The following is a 22,819-nucleotide window of genomic DNA, read 5'->3' as shown; positions in this document are numbered from 1 at the left end:
TCTATAACGTAGTTTCTTGTATTTATCCTAATCGAAGATATTGTTTTACCAAGAATACCGCGGTTACGTGGGAACAAAGGCAGGTGAAACCTTACATGCTTGACTTTGAAGCTCTTCGTTAATAATTGATGATGATAATTTTCGCTAGGTTATTGAAAAGGCAGATAAGTTATCGAAAGGCAAAAAAAAAGGAATGACGGAATTCGATTAATCCGATGTCTTGATGTAAACTTTCGTGTGATTGCCTGATAGTAATTGTGATTACTGCGAGCTAACTAGCTGTTACAGTAATCATTATAGATGTGCAAAGATAAGAGCTGCCTATATATTCAGACTCGAGCAAGGGGAATGCACATTAGTTGTACAGCACTGCTCAGCAACTATGGGAATGCATAAAGGTAAGTTGGTTCTCTCTTGAGAATTTGTCGCTTGGTCTTTATTGAAATTATGTTAGTTTATGGTGTTCTTTGTCGCTTAGAAGATTGTGTTGTCACACGTAACGTTCTTGTTCTTTACTTAGTTGAGTGGACCACCTGCGTGGTATTTGACTGCCCTCGATTGCTACGACGATTGGTGTACTGTAGTATGAACTGGCAGCTTATGCAGTTGTAGATGTCAACTAACGGTGCCGCGTTTTTTTTTTTTTTTTTTTTTCAGCTTCGTGTGTGACGTCACTGCTGCTGCTGGGGGCGCTGGTGGCCTACGCCGCTGCCTCGGCCAGCCTCAGCACCCGCTACGACCAGAACAGCGGCCGCCTCGTCATCCTGCTGACAGAAGGTGAGCCGGCAGGCGGCTGGTCACCCCCCCCCCCCCCTCCCGCCCCCATCTCGCCCAGCTGGTGCTCTCAGTTGACGCCGCCTTTCTGTCATTGTTGCATGCATTTGTCAACGACAGTAGGTAGAACTAAATCGCAGAGGGTTTGAAGCAAGGTATGAAAATGAGAATTTCTTGTCCCATCAGCAGTGAGTTCATACGAAGGAGGGAAGGAAGAAAGGAAGATTAGTGTTTAACGAACCACCAGCTATGAGGTTATTAGAGACATGGAGTAAGCATACACTACTGACCACTAAAATTGCCACACCAAGAAGAAATGCAGATGATAAACGGGTATTCATTGGACAAATATATTATACTAGAACTGACATGTGATTACATTTTCACGCAGTTTGGGTGCACAGATCCTGAGAAATCAGTACCAAGAACAACGACCTCTGATATGCCTGGGCATTGAGTCAAACTGAGTTTGGATGGCGTGTACAGGTACAGCTGCCCAAGCAGATTCAACACGATACCACAGTTCATCAAGAGTAGTGACTGGTGTACTGTGACGAGCCAGTTCCTCGGCCACCATGGACCAGACGTTTTCAATTGGCGAGAGATCAGGAGAATGTGCTGGCCAGGGCAGCAGTCGAACATTTTCTGTATCCAGAAAGGCCCGTAAAGGACCCACAACATGCGGTCGTGCATTGTCCTGCTGAAATGTAGGGTTTCGCAGGGATCGAATGAAGGATAGAGCCACGGGTCGTAACACATCTGAAATGTAACGTCCACTGTTCAAAGTGCAGTCAATGCGAACAAGAGGTGACCGAGACGTATGGCACCGCATACCATCACGCCGGGTGATACGCCAGTATGGTGATGACGAATGCACGCTTTCAATGTGCGTTCACCGCGATGTCGCCAAACACGGATGCGGCCATCATGATGCTGTAAACAGAACCTGGAGTCATCCGAAAAAATGACGTTTTGCCATTCGTGCACCCAGGTTCGTCGTTGAGTACACCATCACAGACGCTCCTGTCTGTGATGCAGCGTCAAGGGTAACCCCAACCATGGCCTCCGAGCTGATAGACCATGCTGCTGCAAACGTCGTCGAACTGTTCGTGCAGATGGTTGTTGTCTTAAAACGTCCCCACCTGTTGACTCAGGGATCGAGTCGTGGCTTCACGATCCGTTACAGCCATGCGGATAAGTGCCTGTCATCTCGACTGCTAGTGATACGAGGCCGTTGGGATCCAGCACGGCGTTCCGTATTACCCTCCTGAACCCACCGATTCCATACTCTGCTAACAGTCATTGGATCTCGACAAACGCGAGCAGCAATGTGGCGATACGATAAACCGCAATCGCGATAGGCTACAATCCGACCTTTATCAAAGTCCGAAAGGTGATGGTACGCATATCTCCTCCTTACACGAGGCATCACAACAACGTTTCACCAGGCAACGCCCGTCAACTGCTGTTTGTGTATGAGAAAGCGCTTGGAAACTTTCCTTATGTCAGCACGTTGTAGGTGTCGCCACCGGCGCCAACCTTGTGTGAATGCTCTGAAAAGCTAATCATTTGCATATCACTGCGTCTTCTTCCTATCGGTTAAATTTCGCGTCTGTAGCACGTCATCTTCGTGGTGTAGCAATTTTAATGGCCAGTAGTGTACTTAGATTGAAGAAGCATAGAAAACTACGTCCGAACAGGCCATGAAGGCTCGACGGTACCAACCGTCCACCGTTTCGTCCTGAGCTCACAGACGTCACTGGATGTGTATATGGAAGAGTATATGATCAGTACACTGCTTTCCCGTTGTCTGTTTTCGCGACCAGAGCCGCTACGTCCTCAACAAAGTAGCTCCCTAATTGGCCTCACAAGGCACCTGCCAACAGTACTCTGCAGACCTTGCAGTCACCCGTCTAAGCGCCAGCTAAGCCGGAAAGCGTTAACTGCGGCGATATGGTGGGAACCGTTGTTACCACTGCGGAAAGGCCGTTGGCACATTGAGGAAGGATAGGGAAAGAACTTAATTGTGCTATTTTCGTAGGAATCATCCTGACATTTGCACTGATGTCTGGGGAAACGTCAGAAAATATTAATCTGCATGGCTAGATGTGGATTCTAATAGCCGGCTACAACCACCTGCTCAGTTTCACTCAAGTCTGAGAGTTTTAGCCGTACTTCAAGTAGCAGTGTACATTTAACTCTGTACATCCATTACCTATGTGGTGTTGAGAATCGTCTTCTGACACTGGCAACTTGCAGTATTTAATCCTTTACTGTAGGGAACAGTTGTTGTACTAAAGACTAGTCTGGTCGTCTAATATTTTGAGGCAACTGACCTTACGTGACAGAAAGTTGCGCCGGCTGGTGTGGCCGAGCAATTCTGCGCGCTTCAGTCTGGAACCGCGCGACCGCTACGGTCGCAGGTTCGAATCCTGCCTCGGGCATGGATGTGTGTGTTGTCCCTAGGTTAGTTAGGTTTAAGTAGTTCTAAGTTCTAGGGGATTGATGACCTCAGATGTTAAGTCCCATAGTGCTCAGAGCCATTTGAACCATTTTGAACAGAAAGTTGCAAAAATTATCTCATGCGAACTACCAGATAACTAACAGGGTACAACAAGGATTTTACCTCCCGCCCTGCATTTCAACGACGTGTCTGCGTGAAAGATATTCGAAAAGGGCATTAACTAGTCGTCTGCGAAAGTGGGACAAGTATTAATTGTACTTCATAATAGCCAAAGTTCGAGAGCAATCTGTTTTCCATTTATGGTAACTTCCACGCAGATAGGTTACCACTTCGAAAAACTTTCATAAAATGACTTGGGAATGCTACTAAACACTCATAAATTTCACTCTACTGCGGGTTTTACCTTCCCCACAACTGGGGAGAGCGATTTTTATGTGACGACACAATCAAAAAAATAAACATTCACTCTTCGTAAAACCCCTCTTTGGAGGCTTTCCACAATAGCATAAATAAAAATTGCTAAATCACAGTGAAATGTAGAACGATGTTCACTTGGTGACAGACGTTAATAGCGAATTTAATGAATTCGTAGAAAATTTCAATCAATTTTAATACCCAGTTTCAAAAATATTACCCTACTAAATCCCTCTCTGGTTTAAACTTTCCATGCTGAAACGATTTAAAAGAATTATATGCTACCACTACATCCGCTCCTTATAAAGCAGTAAGCAGCCCATGACATAGGGTGCTTTTCGTAGTACCATATGTTAGGAACCAGCTGTGGCAGTCACGGCTTCTGTCAAATGTAATGATATTGGATAAGATTAAATATTCCACAACATTTTCACAATTACGTCACAAAAGTAAATTAATCAATTTGTTTCAGGTGATGATGGTTTTCTCTATTAAACTGTTCTTTTCAAACAATTAATTAGGTAATAAAACGCCTAAATGACAACATTCTTACCGCGTCGTACTTTCCATAACTCATCTAAAGTTTTTGACCGTACTAATCACAAATTCTTAATGAAAGCAAAATGTTATGTTATGATGTATTGAGTGGATAACTGGCTTTATCTCACATAAGAAACAGAAAGCAGAAAAGCGCATTAAGACAGATAGAGCGGAAAGTAACAGCTATTTTAGAATTTATCGTGTGAAGATGAGGCGAGCTTCAACCATGGAGGGTGCACACAGCAACACACAGATTTTCGGTTTTCAGTTTTATCCCAGGATGACGGAGAGAGCACGAAATAAGCGCCACGGTAGTTTCTATTCCTATGTTGATGACGGTTATGAAATTCCTTTCCACCATCAAAATTTGGCCTGACTAACTTTATGTGGATCACAACACTATGTGAGCGATTTGGTAACCTCAGCCAACCAAAGGGGAATGGTTGAGGCGTTGTGGCATATGATGTTGCAGGCGGTAGCTAGTTACGAATGAGAGGATTTCAAGTGGCGAAAACGAAACTTTAATATCATAAACATTATTTTTTCATTTCTTATCAGTAAATATGACATCATTGCAGAGTAGCCGACTTACATAAAGAGAGGAAACAATGTCACTAACAATGAAGAAGTGATTATTACCTCGCAGCTGTGATCTCAAGGTGTTTGTAGTGAACAAAACCAAGAGGATCGAATGTAAGGTATTGAAGGTTAGCTTAACTGTCAGGATCTAGCGTCAGTTCCACGCAGAGCAGCAAGTACATCTATTCGGAAAATTAATACGTAGTTTAATATGTGCAACATAATAACTGTAGTTTTATGATATTCGAACTTATTTGGAGGTGCAGTACTCCGATTGCTATTTCTCGCATTTAAGGTTAAGTGATAATGTAAAAAAATTTTCACTTGTTACTCTTTGTATTTAGGCTACCGCTAGTTCGCTGTAAACTAGTATTTTTAAAGACGACTGCACATCGGTGGCGACGTGCCTGTTCCAGACGGCGAGGAGGAGGAGGTGGGCTACGTCACGGCGCCGAGCGACGGGTCCGCCCCCACGGCGTGTGAGGATGGCCGCTCCGACGAGGACTGCCTGCAGTTCACCGACTCCAGCATGGCCGTCCGCCACAGGACTCTGGACGACCGCTGCCTCAACATCAAGGTATCTGCCAAGTCTTCCACGAGGTCCATCAGAGGCTGCCTCAACCACCGCGGCGCCCACATCTACGGTGGAATCCAGAAGGCCCAGCAGACCTGGCCCGCAGAGTCCGATGTGTTCGACCACTTCTCCTACGTCCCCAAGAAGGACGGGAAAGTCGGCATCGCCGTCCGCTACTGGCTGTTCTCAGACGGCAGGTTCGTCCACGTCCCGCCGTACGTACCGCTTTTCGTAGAACAAAATACGAACGACTCGAAGGATGCGCTGTGTTTCATTGCGGAGAACACCGAACCCTACCCCACACGACGACAAGGCAACGTTTTGGAATTCAACCTGTGCACGTACGATAACGTGAAGCAGGCGCACGAGTACGCAATCGAGAACTTCCTCGGCAAGCCGGAAGCAATCCCGGACGAGCGCATGGCCACGCACCCCGTCTGGTCGACGTGGGCGCGCCACAAGAAGGACATCGACGACGCGACGGTGAGGCAGATCGCCGCAGACATCATCGCCCACGGCTTCAACGAGAGCCAGCTGCAGGTGGACGACTACTGGGAGAACTGCTACGGCAGTCTCACCTTCGACACCGACAAGTTCCCCGACGTGAAGACGATGGTCGACGACCTCCACAAGCTGGGCTACCGCGTCACCCTGTGGGTGCACCCGTTTGTGAACCAGGACTGCGAGCCCTACTACTCGCAGGCACTGGCCAGCGGATACTTCGTCACCAGCTCCAACGGCACGGTCGACACCCAGTGGTGGAGAGGTGTGGGCGGCGTCATCGACTTCACCAACTCCGAGGCAGCAGCCTGGTGGGCGTGCAGAGTCTGGGTGAGTACTTGGAATTTCTCTTCTCTAGGAAGTCTGCTCTAAAGCATTGCACTGCTGCGTTACCTGCATTCGAAATAGTGGCGAAAAATCGCAACAGCCCACATAGACTGGTCATAGTATAACTAGGGTAACACGCGGAACAGCTCTTCTAGTTTGTGAGAAAGCTGCAAACTTCCAGCTAGATGGCCGGATGCAGAAATACCACTGTGAGGCTATGCATGATAGGTCTCACATTCATCGGATCTTGAGGTTGAAGCAGAAGCCCCTTCGCCATACAAACTCGATGACTGCTCTGAAGGGTTCTATGTTGATGAAACGGAAAGAAATAAGCCCACTACACCGTGTACTATATCGCTCAATTCGTTCTTCGTTACCGAAACGTAATACGGATTCTTGATTGTAGAGACTCCTATTTAGAATGAAAGAGCAACAGAAAAAGATCTTGATTGACATTTACTACTTCAATATATTAATCAGCACATCAAGCTTGCACTAAATTCTCAGTCTATTGTAAAATATCTTGTTGCTTATCCAAGATCATTATTCCGTTATTTTCAGATTGAGACAAATTACGTTAAATCGGTAAATTATACGGCTTGAGTTACGTTATTGTGACTTGCAATAAATCTTAAATAATTCCGAAAGGAGGATCATATCATGACAGTTCGTGTTAACTTTACAGAATTAGACTTACTGTTTGCAGGTTAAAACTGTGTGACCTGGCAGAATTCGATGGAAACCTCTGTCCTCCACAGAGGAGCACTGACCTTAACAAATGAGCTTTCCAGGCATGCCCCTCAGTCCCAGTCTGTATTGATCGTTTGTTGTTGCCAGGACTGGGTCTGGAGATGGCGAAAACGGTCATTTTAAAAGATAAACGTAATTATCACAGAAAAAAGGACATTTAAACTTTGATTAACTTCTCATGGTTGGCATTCATAGTCATCTAATACTTCTTAAAAGACATCATAGTCGCCGTTGACCGTATGAAATATTTATTATTACGACTGCAATTTCGGCCTTGGGGCCATTTTCAAGTAACACTGCAAAAGTTACATTCTGTCAGAATATAAGACTATCTGACACGAGTACATGTCGTCGTCAGAATGCAGCCTTTTGAATGCGAGAGTCCCACAAGATCTGATGAGTACGACTCTTATTACATCGTAAAATGTTGTTAAATATGTGCTGAATTGTCAGTATTACCATCATTCTAATAATCTATCACAAATAAAGTTTAGGGCCACTGACAACATGTGGAGCTAAGTCTGTTGGCGCGAAAACACATTTAAACTGATTTAGTAATCTCAGTATCCTCCAGGCGATATGAAAATGTCAGAACGTGTGTAAACGAAACCATTTAAAGCTACTAGTGCTTAAAAGACAGCGTAGGAACACAGCAACTATGTACTTAAGCGAGCACTGACCTTGAGCTACAACGTCACCTTGAAGATGAGTTGAATGCCGCTCCGTTGCGCTTTCCTGTTCCACAGTCAGTGCTGCTATGCACTTCCTTTAACGTAGCAAATTGAAAATGACAGTACATTACCCGATGAGAAACGTCCAGAGACGCCTATGCAATGAGGAATTGCCCCCTAGATGTCTCGAGACGGAGATCCCCGGTGTGGAAGGACGGGAGGATTGCTGTGTATTTGGTAGAAGAGCAAGGATAGGTCGATCTGGAGAGCTCTGTGACTTCGAACGTGGACTGGTCATTGGATGTTCTCTACATCTACATCCATACTCTGCAAGCCACCTGACGGTGTGTGGCGGAGGGTACCCTGAGTATCTCTATCGGTTCTCCCTTCTATTCCAGTCTCGTATTGTTCGTGGAAAGAAGGATTGTCGGTATGCTTCTGTGTGGGCTCTAATCTCTCTGATTTTATCCTCATGGTCTCTTCGCGAGATATACGTAGGAGGGAGCAATATACTGCTTGACTCTTCGGTGAAGGTATGTTCTCGAAACATTAACAAAAGCCCGTACCGAGCTACTGAGCGTCTCTCCTGCAGAGTCTTCCACTGGAGTTTATCTATCATCTCCGTAGCGCCTTCACGATTACTAAATGATCCTGTAACGAAGCGCGTTGCTCTCCGTTGGATCTTCTGTATCTCTTCTACCAACCTTATCTGGTACGGATCCCACACTGCTGAGCAGTATTCAAGCAGTGGGCGAACAAGCGTACTGTAACCTACTTCCTTTGTTTTCGGATTGCATTTCCTTAGGATTCTTCCAATGAATCTCAGTCTGGCATCTGCTTTACCGACGATTAACTTTATATGATCATTCCATTTTAAATCACTCCTAATGCGTACTCCCAGATAATTTATGGAATTTACTGCTTCCAGTTGCTGACCTGCTATTTTGTAGCTAAATGATAAGGGATCTATCTTTCTATGTATTCGCAGCACATTACACTTGTCTACATTGAGATTCAATTGCCATTCCCTGCACCATGCGTCAATTCGCTGCAGATCCTCCTGCATTTCAGTACAATCCTCCATCGCCACAACCCCTCGACACACGACAGCATTATCCGCAAAAAGCCTCAGTGAACTTCCGATGTCATCCACCAGTTGATTTATGTATATTGTGAATAGCAACGGTCCTATGACACTCCCCTGCGCACACCTGAAATCACTCTTACTTCGGAAGACTTCTCTCCATTGAGAATGACATGCTGCGTTCTGTTATCTAGGAACTCCTCAATCCAATCACACAATTGGTCTGATAGTCCATATGCTCTTACTTTGTTCATTAAACGACTGTGGGAAACTGTTTCGAACGCCTTGCGGTAGTCAAGAAACACGGCATCTACCTGGGAACCTGTGTCTATGGCCCTCTGAGTCTCGTGGACGAATAGCGCGAGCTGGGTTTCACACGACCGTCTTTTTCGAAACCCATGCTGATTCCTACAGAGTAGATTTCTAGTCTCCAGAAAAGTCATTATACTCGAACATAATACGTGTTCCAAAATTCTACAACTGATCGACGTTAGAGATATAGGACTATAGTTCTGCACATCTGTTCGACGTCCCTTCTTGAAAACGGGGATGACCTGTGCCCTTTTCCAATCTTTTGGAACGCTACGCTCTTCTAAAGACCTACGGTACACCGCTGCAAAAAGGGGGGCAAGTTCATTTGCGTACTCTGTGTAAAATCGAACTGGTATCCCATCAGGTCCAGTGGCCTTTCCTCTTTGAGCGATTTTAATTGTTTCTCTATCCCTCTGTCGTCTATTTCGATATCTACCATTTTGTCATATGTGCGACAATCTAGAGAAGGAACTACAGCGCAGTCTTCCTCTGTGAAACAGCTTTGGAAAAATACATTTAGTATTTCGGCCTTTAGTCTGTCATCCTCTGTTTCAGTACCATTTTGGTCACAGAGTGTCTGGACATTTTGTTTTGATCCACGTACTGCTTTGACGTAAGACCAAAATTTCTTAGGATTTTCTGCCATGTCAGTACATAGAACTTTACTTTCGGATTCATTGAACGCCTCTCGCATAGCCCTCCTCCTTCGCGTAATTTTTGTTTGTCTGCAAGGCTTTGGCTATGTTTATGTTTTCTGTGAAGTTCGCTTTGCTTCCGCAGCAGTTTTCTAACTCGGTTGTTGTACCACGGTGGCTCTTTTCCATCTCTTACGATCTTGCTTGGCACATACTCATCTAACGCATATTGTTCGATGGTTTTGAACTTTGTCCACTGACCCTCAACACTATCTGTACTTGAGACAAAACTTTTGTGTTGAGCCGTCAGGTACTCTGTAATCTGCTTTTTGTCACTTTTGCTAAACAGAAAAATCTTCCTACCTTTTTTAATATTTCTATTTGCGGCTGAAATCATCGATGCCGTAACCGCTTTGTGATCACTGATTTCCTGTTCTGCGTTAACTGTTTCAAATAGTTCGGGTCTGTTTGTCACCAGAAGGTCTAATATGTTATAGCCTCGAGTCGCTTCTCTGTTTAACTGCTCAAGGTAGTTTTCAGATAAAGCACTTAAAAAAATTTCACTGGATTCTTTGTCCCTGCCACCCGTTATGAACGTTTGAGTCTGCCAGTCTATATCCGGCAAATTAAAATCTCCACCAAGAACTATAACATGGTGGGGAAATCTACTCGAAATATTTTCCAAATTATCCTTCAGGTGCTCAGCCACAACAGCTGCTGAGCCCGGGGGCCTATAGAGACATCCAATTACCATGTCTGAGCCTGCTTTAACCGTTGCTATTCATCACTGAGATTTCAGTCTTTCTAGCTGCCAAAGTGGTTCTTGGTGATGTGATCGTGAATTGGAAATGCGAAGGAAGAATCACAGCTAAAATAAGACCAGTCATACCTCATGATCTGACGGGCACTGCGAAGGGTGCTTCAAATCAGCGGAAGCGATGACTGCTGAGTTCTAAAGTGCTAACAGCGATCCTTCTAGCAGAATGATTGTGCATAGGGAGTTGAAAAGAACGTGGTACAATGGTCGAGCACCTCCTCATAAGTGACACATTTCTGTAGCCCGTGCTGAGTGATGCTTGAGGTGCGCCGCTGGACAGTGGATGGCTCGAAACGAGTATTCTTAGTGATTCACCACACTACATCCTTTGGCAATCTCATCGATCGAGTCGCGAATACCTGGATAATGTTACATGCCATTATGTGTAGTGCCAAAAGTGAACTACGTAGCAAGTGATGTTCCTGTATCCAGGATTCTTCCACGGATATGATGTAGTGTCCTTACGACGCTTAACAAAAAGATAAATTTGGAAGGGTATGAAAACAATTTGCACCATTGTGCACAGTGTACGGCAGAGGAACGACGACTGGATCACTGTGACAATGTACCCTGCTATTGGACAATAATATTTCTGAAACTGACTGTCCCACCCAGAGTTCTGACCTGAACCCAGTGAAACAGGTTTGGATTGAGTTAGAACGTCGACATCCCTGCATCCAGCATCATTACCTTCTTCACTTCCGGCTCCTCAGGAAGAATGGGCTTCAATTTCCCCACAGATAATCAGACATCTCATTGAAAGTATCACCAGCAGAACTCAAGCCCTCATAAACGCGACTGTGGACACACTCCAGATTAATGTCCATTAGTAGGTGTCTGATACATTTCATCAGATAGCGTACGTAGCAGGAAGGGATGCTTTTGTTTTCCCATAGCCATAAAACTGCTTTGACGCTATTTGAAAGCACATTCTTACATTTACTCACTGCTCATGTATTAATGACTTTACTGCAAATTATGCCTGACATCAGAGAAAAGGAATTATTGCAGTCAGCAATGGCACCAAAGTGTATTCTCCTTCTGATGTCCTACTAGTAAACTCTATTGCAACCACAAATCACAAGAGAGTGGCGTTCGAGTCATCGGGTTCAATGACTTGATAAAATACATCAGAATTTGTGCTCTTGCTGGTGCCACATGGCATGTAGACAGATGCAGCACTAAACTGTTGGGTTACTTCAGCACTTTCTCAGTCACAGAACAATCAACATTAGAAATATTTGAGAGCATTTCTCGTGCAGAAACAGCGATCTCGTTAAAAGTACTTTACAAATCGACACAAACACGGTCGACCCTAAAACATTTATTTCGATGGTAACCAGTTTCAGTCAGTTTTTGAGCATACTCAGACCCCCATACCATGATAGTGATGGTAGGCAATGGCGGTGAATGGAGCGGGTGCTGTAATTCCATGAAAGTCAACGTTCGTAGTGACCTAATCCGCTTACCATAGAAATAAATGTTTTTAGGGTCGACACTGTTTGTGTCAATTCTTAAAACGAACATAAGTTCGCTGTGATCTTCGGCAGTTCGCTTCCGTTGCTACAGCCAGACACAGTGTATCTGCAGCTTGTCAGATTATTCGGAGGTTGTGTGGAAACCACGATCGTATGGATGGTGATACAGAGATTCTGACAGAGGGCACCTGCATGGGTATCTGTCTAGTTCCACAGCGGCACTTTATTATACACTATTGTACATTATACGAACGCTGCACTGGCCCACAGGTTACAAAATCCGCCATTATCTTGACGATCTTACATATAGCCTGGCAACTAGATTTAATACAAGTTAAATTTATGAAAGTTGGAAGAATAGATCCGACGGATATTATCATTCATTAGTTGGTGGCACTCAAGATGAAACTGAAACATAATTGGATTGGTGATTACAGAGATCATTATTTACAGAGGATCGTTTTGCGGTGATGAGTATCACTTGCGTAGCCACATTACAGGCTAAAGGCAATTCCTTCTCCACCAATTCATTTCTGGAATGAGCGTCAGTTTAACATTATAATGTTTTTCACTTGTTAGCTGAAATATTCTGCAGGGAAATCTAATTGAAATTTACCTGTCCTTTAAAATGCACAACTTTATCTGATAACATCAAAATAACTGGATCCTTCCACATTGGAATCATCTGTGCGATGCACATGTGAGTGCAGTCTGTATATACATGGTATGCTATAGCAATTCAGGTTACAGGGTAAATTTAAAAAATATTCAGGTTACTGTAAATTATAAGCATGGCATTCGGCATTGTAGAGAGGCTATGTTATTCCGAATTAAGAAAAGGCACTGCATGCACTCACTGGATATGCTGCTTGTCGACTTAATTCATGGGACTGAAAATTACAAGTATTCAGATTACCCAGATTCTAGCGAGAGACTTTTGGGTAGAAAGTTCATTTGAACACATTATAATATGCATAGCACCACATGTTGTAAACTTAAAAATATAATGCAAATAGTAAGCGAAGAAAAGGGAAATGACGGAAATAACAAACCCTGGAAAATAATGTAGAGTTGAATGAGATGTGTTTTGGTTTCACTATGTTTCCTGAAACAGTGTAAGAGGCACAGAAACAATTGGGTGTGTTATTCATACACGTGGGCTTCAGTTCCATAATGAAGGACATCTAAAACATTCTTCTTAACGGTTGACGATAATCCTCAGCAAAACGTTAGTGTCACATATAAATGACCTGCTCCTATCTCAGAGAGCATACGTCAGCATTATACAGGAAAGGATGATGAAAGATTGAGTGAAATCTTCTTCAACATGGGTACAAAGCTCAAACACTTTCGCAAACCGAGTTGCCAATGAAATGAATGAATACAGCACATATAAAAGATACGTTGGAAGTAGAGTGAAATTAATTGAAAAATTACAATGCCAATGCGTTTTCTGTGAGGAAGAGCATCCTGTGATCTCACCAGTTCAAGTGTCTTGTGACACCATTTGAATCTGCGTCCACACAACAGCGACTGTTAACCACCAGTGTTAAAGCAAAAATTCCGCTTTCCAGCTTCTGTCGGAAAAGACGTGATTGACCACAACTTCCAAGAAATTCGCGAGATGGTACAACAGCCCTACCATGTGCCACACCAAAGACAATCATGCAAGACATACTCTCGACTGACAAATTTGCAAATTTTTGGAAGCTGTTGCCTGTAGCAACTTACGTTAAGCAATGAAATGGGTCGAAATAGCTGCCACCTTTCAAAGGTCAGGAGAATCAGCGGAATTTGTGAATCAAGAGATGCGTATGAATTTGATGCAAATTTGTGTCGGGCTATGAGTCATTCCTCGATTTCTCTACTGCTAAAAGCATTGTCTGCGAAGGGCAAGTAACCACATTTCCGACTGAGTATGTAGTTTCGGTATTCGCCTTCTGTTTCTGCTCACGTTACATTAAACGTCTTCTCTTCGGCCAGGGACTTCTTGTTTACTGATACTGCCTTTTGTTTCCAGGCACTGCACAAGGCGACCGGCATCGACTCGTTCAAGTTCGACGCCGGAGAGACCAGCTGGCTGCCGTACGAGTCGACCATCGAGCCCCTCGAGCTGAACCCGGTGCGCTTCACCGACGACTACGTGAAGACGGTGTCCCAGTTCGGCCCCCTGATCGAGGTGCGCTCCAGCGTGCGCAGCCAGCAGCAGCCCGTCTTCTTCCGCATGTTCGACAAGCACAGCAGCTGGAGCGCCAAGAACGGCCTGCGCACGCTCATCCCCTCGCTGCTGCACATGAACGTGGTCGGCCACCCATTCGTGCTGCCCGACATGATAGGCGGCAACGTCAACAGCGGCAACGGGCCCGACAAGGAGCTCTACATCCGCTGGCTGGAGGCCACCGTCTTCATGCCGGCGCTGCAGATGTCCATCGCGCCGTGGGACTTCGACGACGAGGTGCGTCCAGTCCCAGCGTCGAGTGTATTCTGTTGTCTCACTCAGTTATCAGTCTCTCTATGAATTCAACGTTCTTTGCCCTGTAATGACTAGAGACACAGTGGCCATGTTTCTCTTTTTCTATCAGTGAAATCTTTCCATTGTCTTCATTAAAATCCAAATCCGACGACACATGATTATGAACCAAGCATGGACTTGATTTATAACAATCAGCATTTAAAATAAGTCATTTTAGACCACTTGCAGTGATGAAATCATGTTGCACCATCACCTAGTTCACGATCTAACCTGCAAGTCAAGGGATAGTGTAAGCCTGTCTACTGGAATGTACGAGTAACACTGGATGTTTTTACTTAACTATTATTTCTAAATACCCTCCACTGTGTGGCTACAGGGTAGACAACACTGTCCTTTCACACATTTTCGATGTTTTTATTTGAATTCACTCTGTCGATATTGAAGATGTGCTGCTGACATGTCCCAGTGTGTCCAGAATTTGTACAATAACTCTCTTACTGATTGCTTAACGACTTTAGAATTAATTTTTATTCCGTTTTCCTTCTCACAATGCTTTCGATATATCTCTACTGTCTAATATTCTAAAAATGATAACAGCCATATGTTACCCGTCCTTTCGTTTCAAATGAAAGCTACTACCTAAATCACCCAACACACGAACTATTCAATGAATTCCTCCCGTTTCATCCGTCTTCATATGCACAATATATCAAATGTTTACGATTTGAAAGCACTAGCAAACCTTTATATGTTTCTGTTACGATTAGGTACAAGAAAAGCAATAACTGTAGCATTAGGCGTGCCAATTTAGACACTGAAAGCTTACATCATCCTTGTAGTTGGAATACAGAGGACTTAGACAGTACACAAATTTCATAAATATCTTTAGGTGTATCATGCCTTTCTTCCGGTATTTTTACAGATTTTGGTGCTCGTTACTAGGGGAAACAGGAGCCAATATGTAAGACTTGGAAAAAGGAAATGTATTTGTGACGATCCACAGCCTCCAGATGTTTAATAAACATAAACATGGTCCATAGTAGGCTGCAATTTGATTTTTATTTAATTGTACGATTAACTAATTTGATAATGACAATTAGTCGAAATTGGCCAATCACACAATTATATAAAATTTCATTACAGCCCACTACAGAGTATGTTTACGTTTATTAGACTGCTACTTGCTCGGCGTTACTCACGACTACCATTAGTCTGTTGTCGCTAGCTGTCTGCAGCGCCTGAGGTTTCATGATTTGTCCACTAAAATCACCAAGACACAGCCACGGCCGGCAGGAGTGGCCGAGCGATTCTAGGCGCTTCAGTCTGGTACCGCGCGACCGCTGCGGTCGCAGGTTCGAATCCTGCCTCGGGCATGGATGTGTGTGATGTGCTTAGGTTAGTTAGGTTTAAGTAGATCTAAGTTCTAGGGGACTGATGACCTCAGATGTTAAGTACCATAGTGCTCAGAGCCATTTTGAAAATATAATTCAAACAACTGGCTGCCTGCAACACTGGCGCTACCGTTAACTTGATTTTCCTGTAACTTCTGACTTATATAATACAAAACAAAAAACCAGTAACAACAATTTTTGAGTTTTGAGTCCCCAATGTCTCGTTCTTTATTTTAGCACCATGCTGCAGATGTCTATTTAGACAAAGCTATAACTTTTGCGACTGTCGGTATGGTGTTAACGCTGCACATTCTCTGTAGGTATCGCCACGAGCGTGTCCGCAGCACAGGTAGCGTACACATGGAAACACGTGACTGTGCTGCACCTACACCTGCAACTGCCCCTTCTTCCATATTTGCATTTCCCTCACCGTTACCCCATAACTCGCATAGCTCGTAGGCAACAAACCGTAACTCACTTTAGAATGGGCTGAATCCTGCTCAGCACATTTTCTCGGAAAACACTCCTTTCATTTTCTCTATTATTCGTCCACTCACAAGACTCTGTATGAACAGCTGCTACACTGCAGATTATCAGCTTCCTGTATATAATATGTTGTACCCATAGTTACGAATCTGCATTAACTGTAATATAGGACACCACGAGTGTAGGAATAGCTACTAAGGAATCTATTTTTCTGTGAGTAACTAGGAAGGCGCAGAGTTCTCATACGTACAGGACATGTCTTCGCATCTGGATACTGACTCGCCTACTCTACTGATATACGTTTTGTCAAAACGCTTGTGGAGTGGGGTAGGGGGGCTGCTTTCGATATAGCTACAAGTTGATCGTAAAGGAGGCACACACATTCTGCAAGTTTAATAATAAAGGTCATTTTCCTTTTGGATACAGTGATTTTTCGGATACCACCATAACCTCACTGGGATTGGAAAAATTTACACATGAAAATGAAGAACTGTGAATGTTGTTATGCATCGGAAACTCCACAGTTTCGAGGGCCATCTTTCCTTGTCCTATGAAAAATCTATGAGTGTATGGCAACATCCCTACCGCATTACTGTCCGTGAATAAACTGAGGAGTTTTCTTTCACGACGACAGCCCACTTGTCGCTCCTGTAACTGATGTGTGCGTCTGTGTGTGTGTTACAGACGGTTGAGATCGCCCGCAACATGACGTCGCTGCACGTGCAGTACGCGCCGCGCATCGTGGAGCTGATGCAGCAGACGGTGCAGGACGGCAGCCCCGTCAACCTGCCCATCTGGTGGCTCGACCCCACCGACGACACGGCGCTCACCGTCGACTCAGGTACGGCCTACGCCTCTCTCCTTCTCATCCACTGGCTGAGGTTTCCGGCTCTCTTCTCCTTTCTGTCTTAACTCCATTGTTTCTCTATCTTAATACGGCTTATTTTGCTTTACCTGTCCGCGTAATTTGCCTTCTCAGTCTAATGATGCTGTTGACCTGTGGCAGTCTCTGACTTTGGGATTTCTGTGTGATAAAAATTGAATGGAAACAAGATGTAAACATTACTCATTGTAAAACGCCACATAAATAATTTATTAAATTATTGGTAACAAAAATGATTCCAAACGAAGTACAGAACACAATTAATGTACAAAATGCAAACATAAAGCTAAGTAATGTCCTCCACACTAAACAAACCTGTTCCACTTCACACGACCTGCCTATTTTACTGTGTTTCATATTTCATTACTCCAATCAATGTGCCCCTCTTAATCACTTTGTAACTAAGAGTTATGGCTCTCTGAACAGGAAGTGAACAGTGACTCACAGTTCACAAAATCTGGTTCTCCTATCTAAGAACAGTTGTTTAATAACTATTGCCGACACCATACAGATTCAAACCTATCACTTTATTCAATCCTGAGCAAATCGTAATCTGTCAGAAACTTCTGGAAGAGCTACACGTCCTAGTTTCACCGTTACACACGACTGGTCTGCCTTGATGCTTGTCTCAGCAACAAGTAGCTTCTACCCCTTCACTGTGCTATCTTTCCCATATTCTGACCAACATGCCCCTGCAAATGCAAATTGCACTCTCCCGCTCATAGTCTGCTGTTCGATGCTGAATTAATTTCAGTTCAAGGTATTTCCAAATCTTCTGCTTACGCAAGACTCTGTGAAGGACAGTGGGCCTACTACTGCGAAAAATAAATTCTAACCAATGATGAACAATCTGATGACCTTCAATGTCGCAACACCTCTGTAGCTCCAGTTACACGAAACTTATAGGCCACGAAAACCTGAAACAGACAATCCGTGCACTGATGTTACACACGACTATCTCTCATTCTCGCCTAGTGGGAGAATACCTACGATTACCAAAATGGTTTAAACAAGGTTGATTTTGACGGTTCAAAGAAGCCATGGAAATTTCTATGCTGTGTGGTACAAGACCAAGAGTGTCTGATGTGTGGACACAGTTCATAACAACACAGAGAGAAATAAATAGTACAGCATGGAGGAAACGTGATCTAAAGTAATCCTCGTTTTTACTTTATGTACGAGATGTAATCAATAAGTTCCGCGAATAATTTTGCTAGAAACAAAATGATTAACTTACATGGAATTCAGTTTAATCCAGTTTAAAGTACAGTAGTTGGCTAGCAACACATTTATCCCATGTTGAATCCATGACTGGAAGCATTCCTGGGATGCTTCTTCTGGAAGACCTTTCAGTTGCCCTGCCATAGCATACTTGTATTATGCTGTGTACCTTGTTCAGGCTTTTATTGTTATCTGATATTAATAAATATATATATATATATATATATATATATATATATATATATATATATATATATATATATATATATATAGGAGTAAGAGGCTGTCCACCTCAACTACATAATCAAACAACTTTGTTCTCTAGAACTGTACGAGTTCTGGTGCACTTTGTATTTACGTTTCTGTTGTAATTTCTGCATTTACTTAACCTTGTTATCTACTCTGTCCTTTTCTCCTTCTAAGAACCTCTTTTCCAACGTAAGTCATCTAATTTCCTTCTCTTTCAATAGAATACATGTCTCATATTCACTCAGTGCCATAAGCATGCCCATAATTTTCGCAGAAGTTAGTTGCAGTTTCTCTTCGTATATTACTTTAAAAAATTCGTGTAATTTATAGGAGTTATCTAATTTATTCTTCAAATTGCATTCGTAATGGTTTCTTTTTAATGAAAGTACAATTTCGGTCTTACGGAAATGAATGAATTTGCCACTTTCTTAGTCTATTTCAATTCTTATATGTTTGTTTGAGAAGTGGCATGTCTCTATAATTCTCATAATTGTCATACTATGGGCTTCACAAGTCCTCATTTACTATTTCATCCTGAATTTCTTACCGTAATAGAATAACACACTTTAGCCTTTGTCCTACATTTTTATAATATTTTCTCTCTTTATTGTGGTGTTTCACCATTTTCTACAGAAAATCTTTCCGCTAATAAATATGAAATTGCACTCTTGTTCTAAATCCGTCTTAGCTTCCTTGATTTGAGTATGTACATTTCTAATTTGGCTATATTATTCATTATTATTTTGCTCAATTTATTTTGTCATTTCTTCTCTGCAATTGAGTCTTCTGTTTCTTCATTCACAACTATTAATCTTTTGATTGGTTCCTTATGTCTGTGACATGTCTAAAAAGAAAGAGTTGGTTTCACTGCAACACTTTTCATTTGGTCTGCTCTTCATTTACGTTTTCTGCCATTTTCATTACTCTCTCAAATGTACGTTTTCTTTTCTTTGGTCATTATTTTTTTACTGAGTTCTCTACATTGCTTGAATTTCTAAAAGACATTTTTAGTGATTGTGCTTCACTGTCTATTTATTACAGTAACAAGAAGCAGTTTCAGTTTACATAGCCATGTTCATAGACTCCTTGATCCTTAAAAGATCTTGCATAATTCTTTAATTAGTTATAGACTGATGGGTGTTTTTTGGTAGAGCATCCGATCTTCTGGACTTGTTTCATTAACTGCATTTTTTTTAGTTCCAATGGTACTTTTTGTCGCTATATTTTAAGTTTCCACAATCGTATCAGCTCCAATTATATAATTATCATATTTTGATTGTTTGGTGATAAACCATTCATAATGTATATGTCATCATCACATCATTATTCTTCTCATGCATAAAAATCTATCAGCTTTTATTTGTCTCATTCTGTTTCGAATCACACTTAACAAAATTCCAAGATATTTTATTTCAATCATTAGGAGATAACAAGTAATTGTATAAAATGTATTATTATAATGTCGTCCTATATCTAGGCGAAAATACAAAGGGAATTGGTGTCTCAGGTTCTCAGGAAACAATTAAAATAGTTTTCAAGAGCAAATACCGATGTCAAAAAGCTTCATGTGCCATCATGTCCTCTCAGGAGAGAAATGGGAATACTCATTATCTCCACAGAACTTAGAAACTTAAGCGTCTCGAAAAGAGTTGTAATTACTAGGTGAAGATAATAAATTGAAGAATGCAGTAATCATTGAATGCTTCGCTAATCAGCTATTCTCCGATTAAGGCGTTATTAGGACTCATGAAACTCCATCTTCACACATTTTACTTTTGGACCACTAATCAGCTGTTATGAGATGCTGACAGATGATCCGTCCCCCTCACGTCATCAGATCACTTGCTGAGGAGACAGCGTGGTAGGTTGCCTGGTTGTACCTGACTGTGCCGGGGGGAGTGCCCGAGCGGTTCTAGGCGCTACAGTTCGGAACTGCGCGACCGCTACGGTCACAGGTTCGAGTCCTGCCTCGGGCATGGATGTGTGTGATGTCCTTAGGTTAGTTAGGTTTAAGTAGTTCTAAGTTCTAGGGGACTGATGACCTCAACAGTTAAGTCCCATAGTGATCAGAGCCATTTGAACCATTTTTTTGTACCTGACTGTGTGCTCTCTGTGTGCAGAGTTCCTTCTGGGAGAGGATATCCTTGTGGCGCCGGTGGTGACCCACAGCACAACTGCACGTGACATCTACCTGCCCAAGGGCAACTGGAGGGACGAGGTGGACCCAGCTCACCCCGTCATAGAAGGCCCCACCTGGCTCCGCAAATACCCTGCGCCGCTCAACACTCTGCCCTACTTCACCAGAGTCAGCTCTTCATAACGTCGCCGATTGAAGATGCATACTGTGCAGTCGTTGTACAAATTAAATGAAGTGCATTATAAAATGTAAAAAAATACATTTCAGAATATAAATAAAGCAATATAGACACTCTTATATCAATCATGTTACTTACCTAGTCACATCATCTGTTAGCGCAAAGTAGGTGCAGTTGAACCATACTGTATGACAAACTGTTATCACAGTAACTGTCTTTATTTCACATTCAGTGTTTTAGATGTGCCACAGATGTTAACTGGGCTTTTCTGCGCTAAAGCTTTCTCGCCATCCATGATTTGTTATTGTCAAGGAATGTGTTTCGTGCAGTGGTATCTACCTAAATTATAAGTCTCCTACTCTATTTTTTTAATTCAGATTATGTGGAAGTATGTGTGTAGAAACTTGCCTTGAATTAAATGGCATCTTCTGTATAAACTGAAGACCCATGAAATGATATGACAGCTTTATCTGAATATAATTCCTTGAAGCAGCAGAACAAGAGAAGGAAAAAAGTAGCTTGCTTTGTGCAACGTAATAGGAGTGGACACACATGAACAGTTGAATGAATTCCACAGACTTACTAATTAGTGATAAGCTTATGGTCTGACATCAATGACATGTAAGTAACAAAGCGTATATAGCCAAGTTATGTGCAGTGACCGTGCTGGTTTCAATCTGTTAACCTAGCTTTTCTGTTTAGAAATCTGAAATTTAAAGATGCGAAGCAATCACATCGTATATAAAGAACAAGGTGTACAACTTTGCTTCCGCCGTTTGCCGATAGGTGCCGACAACGGTAAGCAGCGTGGAAAGAAACAGATCGCAGACGTCAGGCAGTTAACTTGGACCTCGGTCAACATAATCTCATTCAAACATTAGTAGATTTGTGTCTGCATCATAAAGTTGTTCTTGATTGAAAATGTCAGTTTACGAGCCTAATTCTCGTCATTTGCGGGGTTACTGTTTTGTTTCAATATGAAAAAATGGTTCAACTGGCTCTGAGCACTATGGGACTTAACTTCTGAGGTCATCAGTCCCATAGAACTTAGAACTACTTAAACCGAACTAACATAAAGGACATCACACACATCCATGGCCAAGGCAGGATTCGAACATGCGACCGTAGCGGTCGCGCGGTTCCAGACTGTAGCGCCTAGAACCGCTCGGCACCCCGGTCGGCGTGTCAATATGAAGAAAACAGCGCCTGAGTCTCATCTAATGCTCTCAGGTACGTATGGTAAGGACACTATTATCGAAAAAACATGTTGTGAGTGGTTTCAACGGTTCAAGAACGCTGAATTTAACGTCGTAGAACGGCGTAGTGGTGGAACAGAGAATGTTTTCGAAGATGCAGAATCGGCGACATTGCTGAGTGAAGACTTGCGTCAAACACAAGAAGAATAGGCACGATTAGTGGGAGTGACACAGTAAGCCATTTCAAAACGGTTCAAGGTTACGAGCATGATTCAGAAAGAGGGAACTTTGGGCCCATGTGAGCAGAAACCAAGAGACGTTGAACGGCGTTTATGTGTCGTGAACAGTTGCTCCAGAGGCAAAAGCGGAAGGGATTTTTGTGTCGCATTGTGACCGGGGACGAAAAATGGGTTCATTACGATAACCCTAAACGCAAAAAATCATGGGGATATCCCGGCCATGCTTCCACGTCGACGGCCAATGGTGGGACCAGCTCGGCGTCGTGTACTATGAGGTGTTAAAACAAAGTGAAACAATCACAGATGCTCGTTATCAAACGCGATTAATGCGTTTAAGCAGAGCATTAAAAGACAAACAGCCGCAATACAGCGAGAGGCATGATAAAGCGATTTTGCAGCACGACAACGCTCGACCCCACGTTGCAAAAGACGTCAAAACGTATTTG

General features: G+C 43.0%; 1 protein-coding gene across 1 annotated transcript; it reads left to right on the top strand.

Moving 5' to 3' along the window:
* Positions 1-283: 283 nt before the first annotated feature.
* Positions 284-21,057, top strand: LOC126198792 (myogenesis-regulating glycosidase-like). The gene is made up of 6 exons (XM_049935362.1): positions 284-398; positions 658-777; positions 5,188-6,176; positions 13,941-14,375; positions 16,955-17,111; positions 20,744-21,057. Exons 1-6 carry the CDS (start codon positions 383-385, stop codon positions 20,941-20,943), a joined length of 1,917 nt encoding a protein of 638 aa, XP_049791319.1. The 5' UTR covers positions 284-382; the 3' UTR covers positions 20,944-21,057.
* Positions 21,058-22,819: the final 1,762 nt, after the last annotated feature.

This window comes from Schistocerca nitens, chromosome 8 (assembly GCF_023898315.1).
Source record: "Schistocerca nitens isolate TAMUIC-IGC-003100 chromosome 8, iqSchNite1.1, whole genome shotgun sequence".
Lineage (NCBI taxonomy): Eukaryota > Metazoa > Arthropoda > Insecta > Orthoptera > Acrididae > Schistocerca > Schistocerca nitens.
The sequence above is the reverse complement of the archived record's forward strand: the minus strand, read 5'-3'. Positions and strand labels throughout refer to the sequence as shown.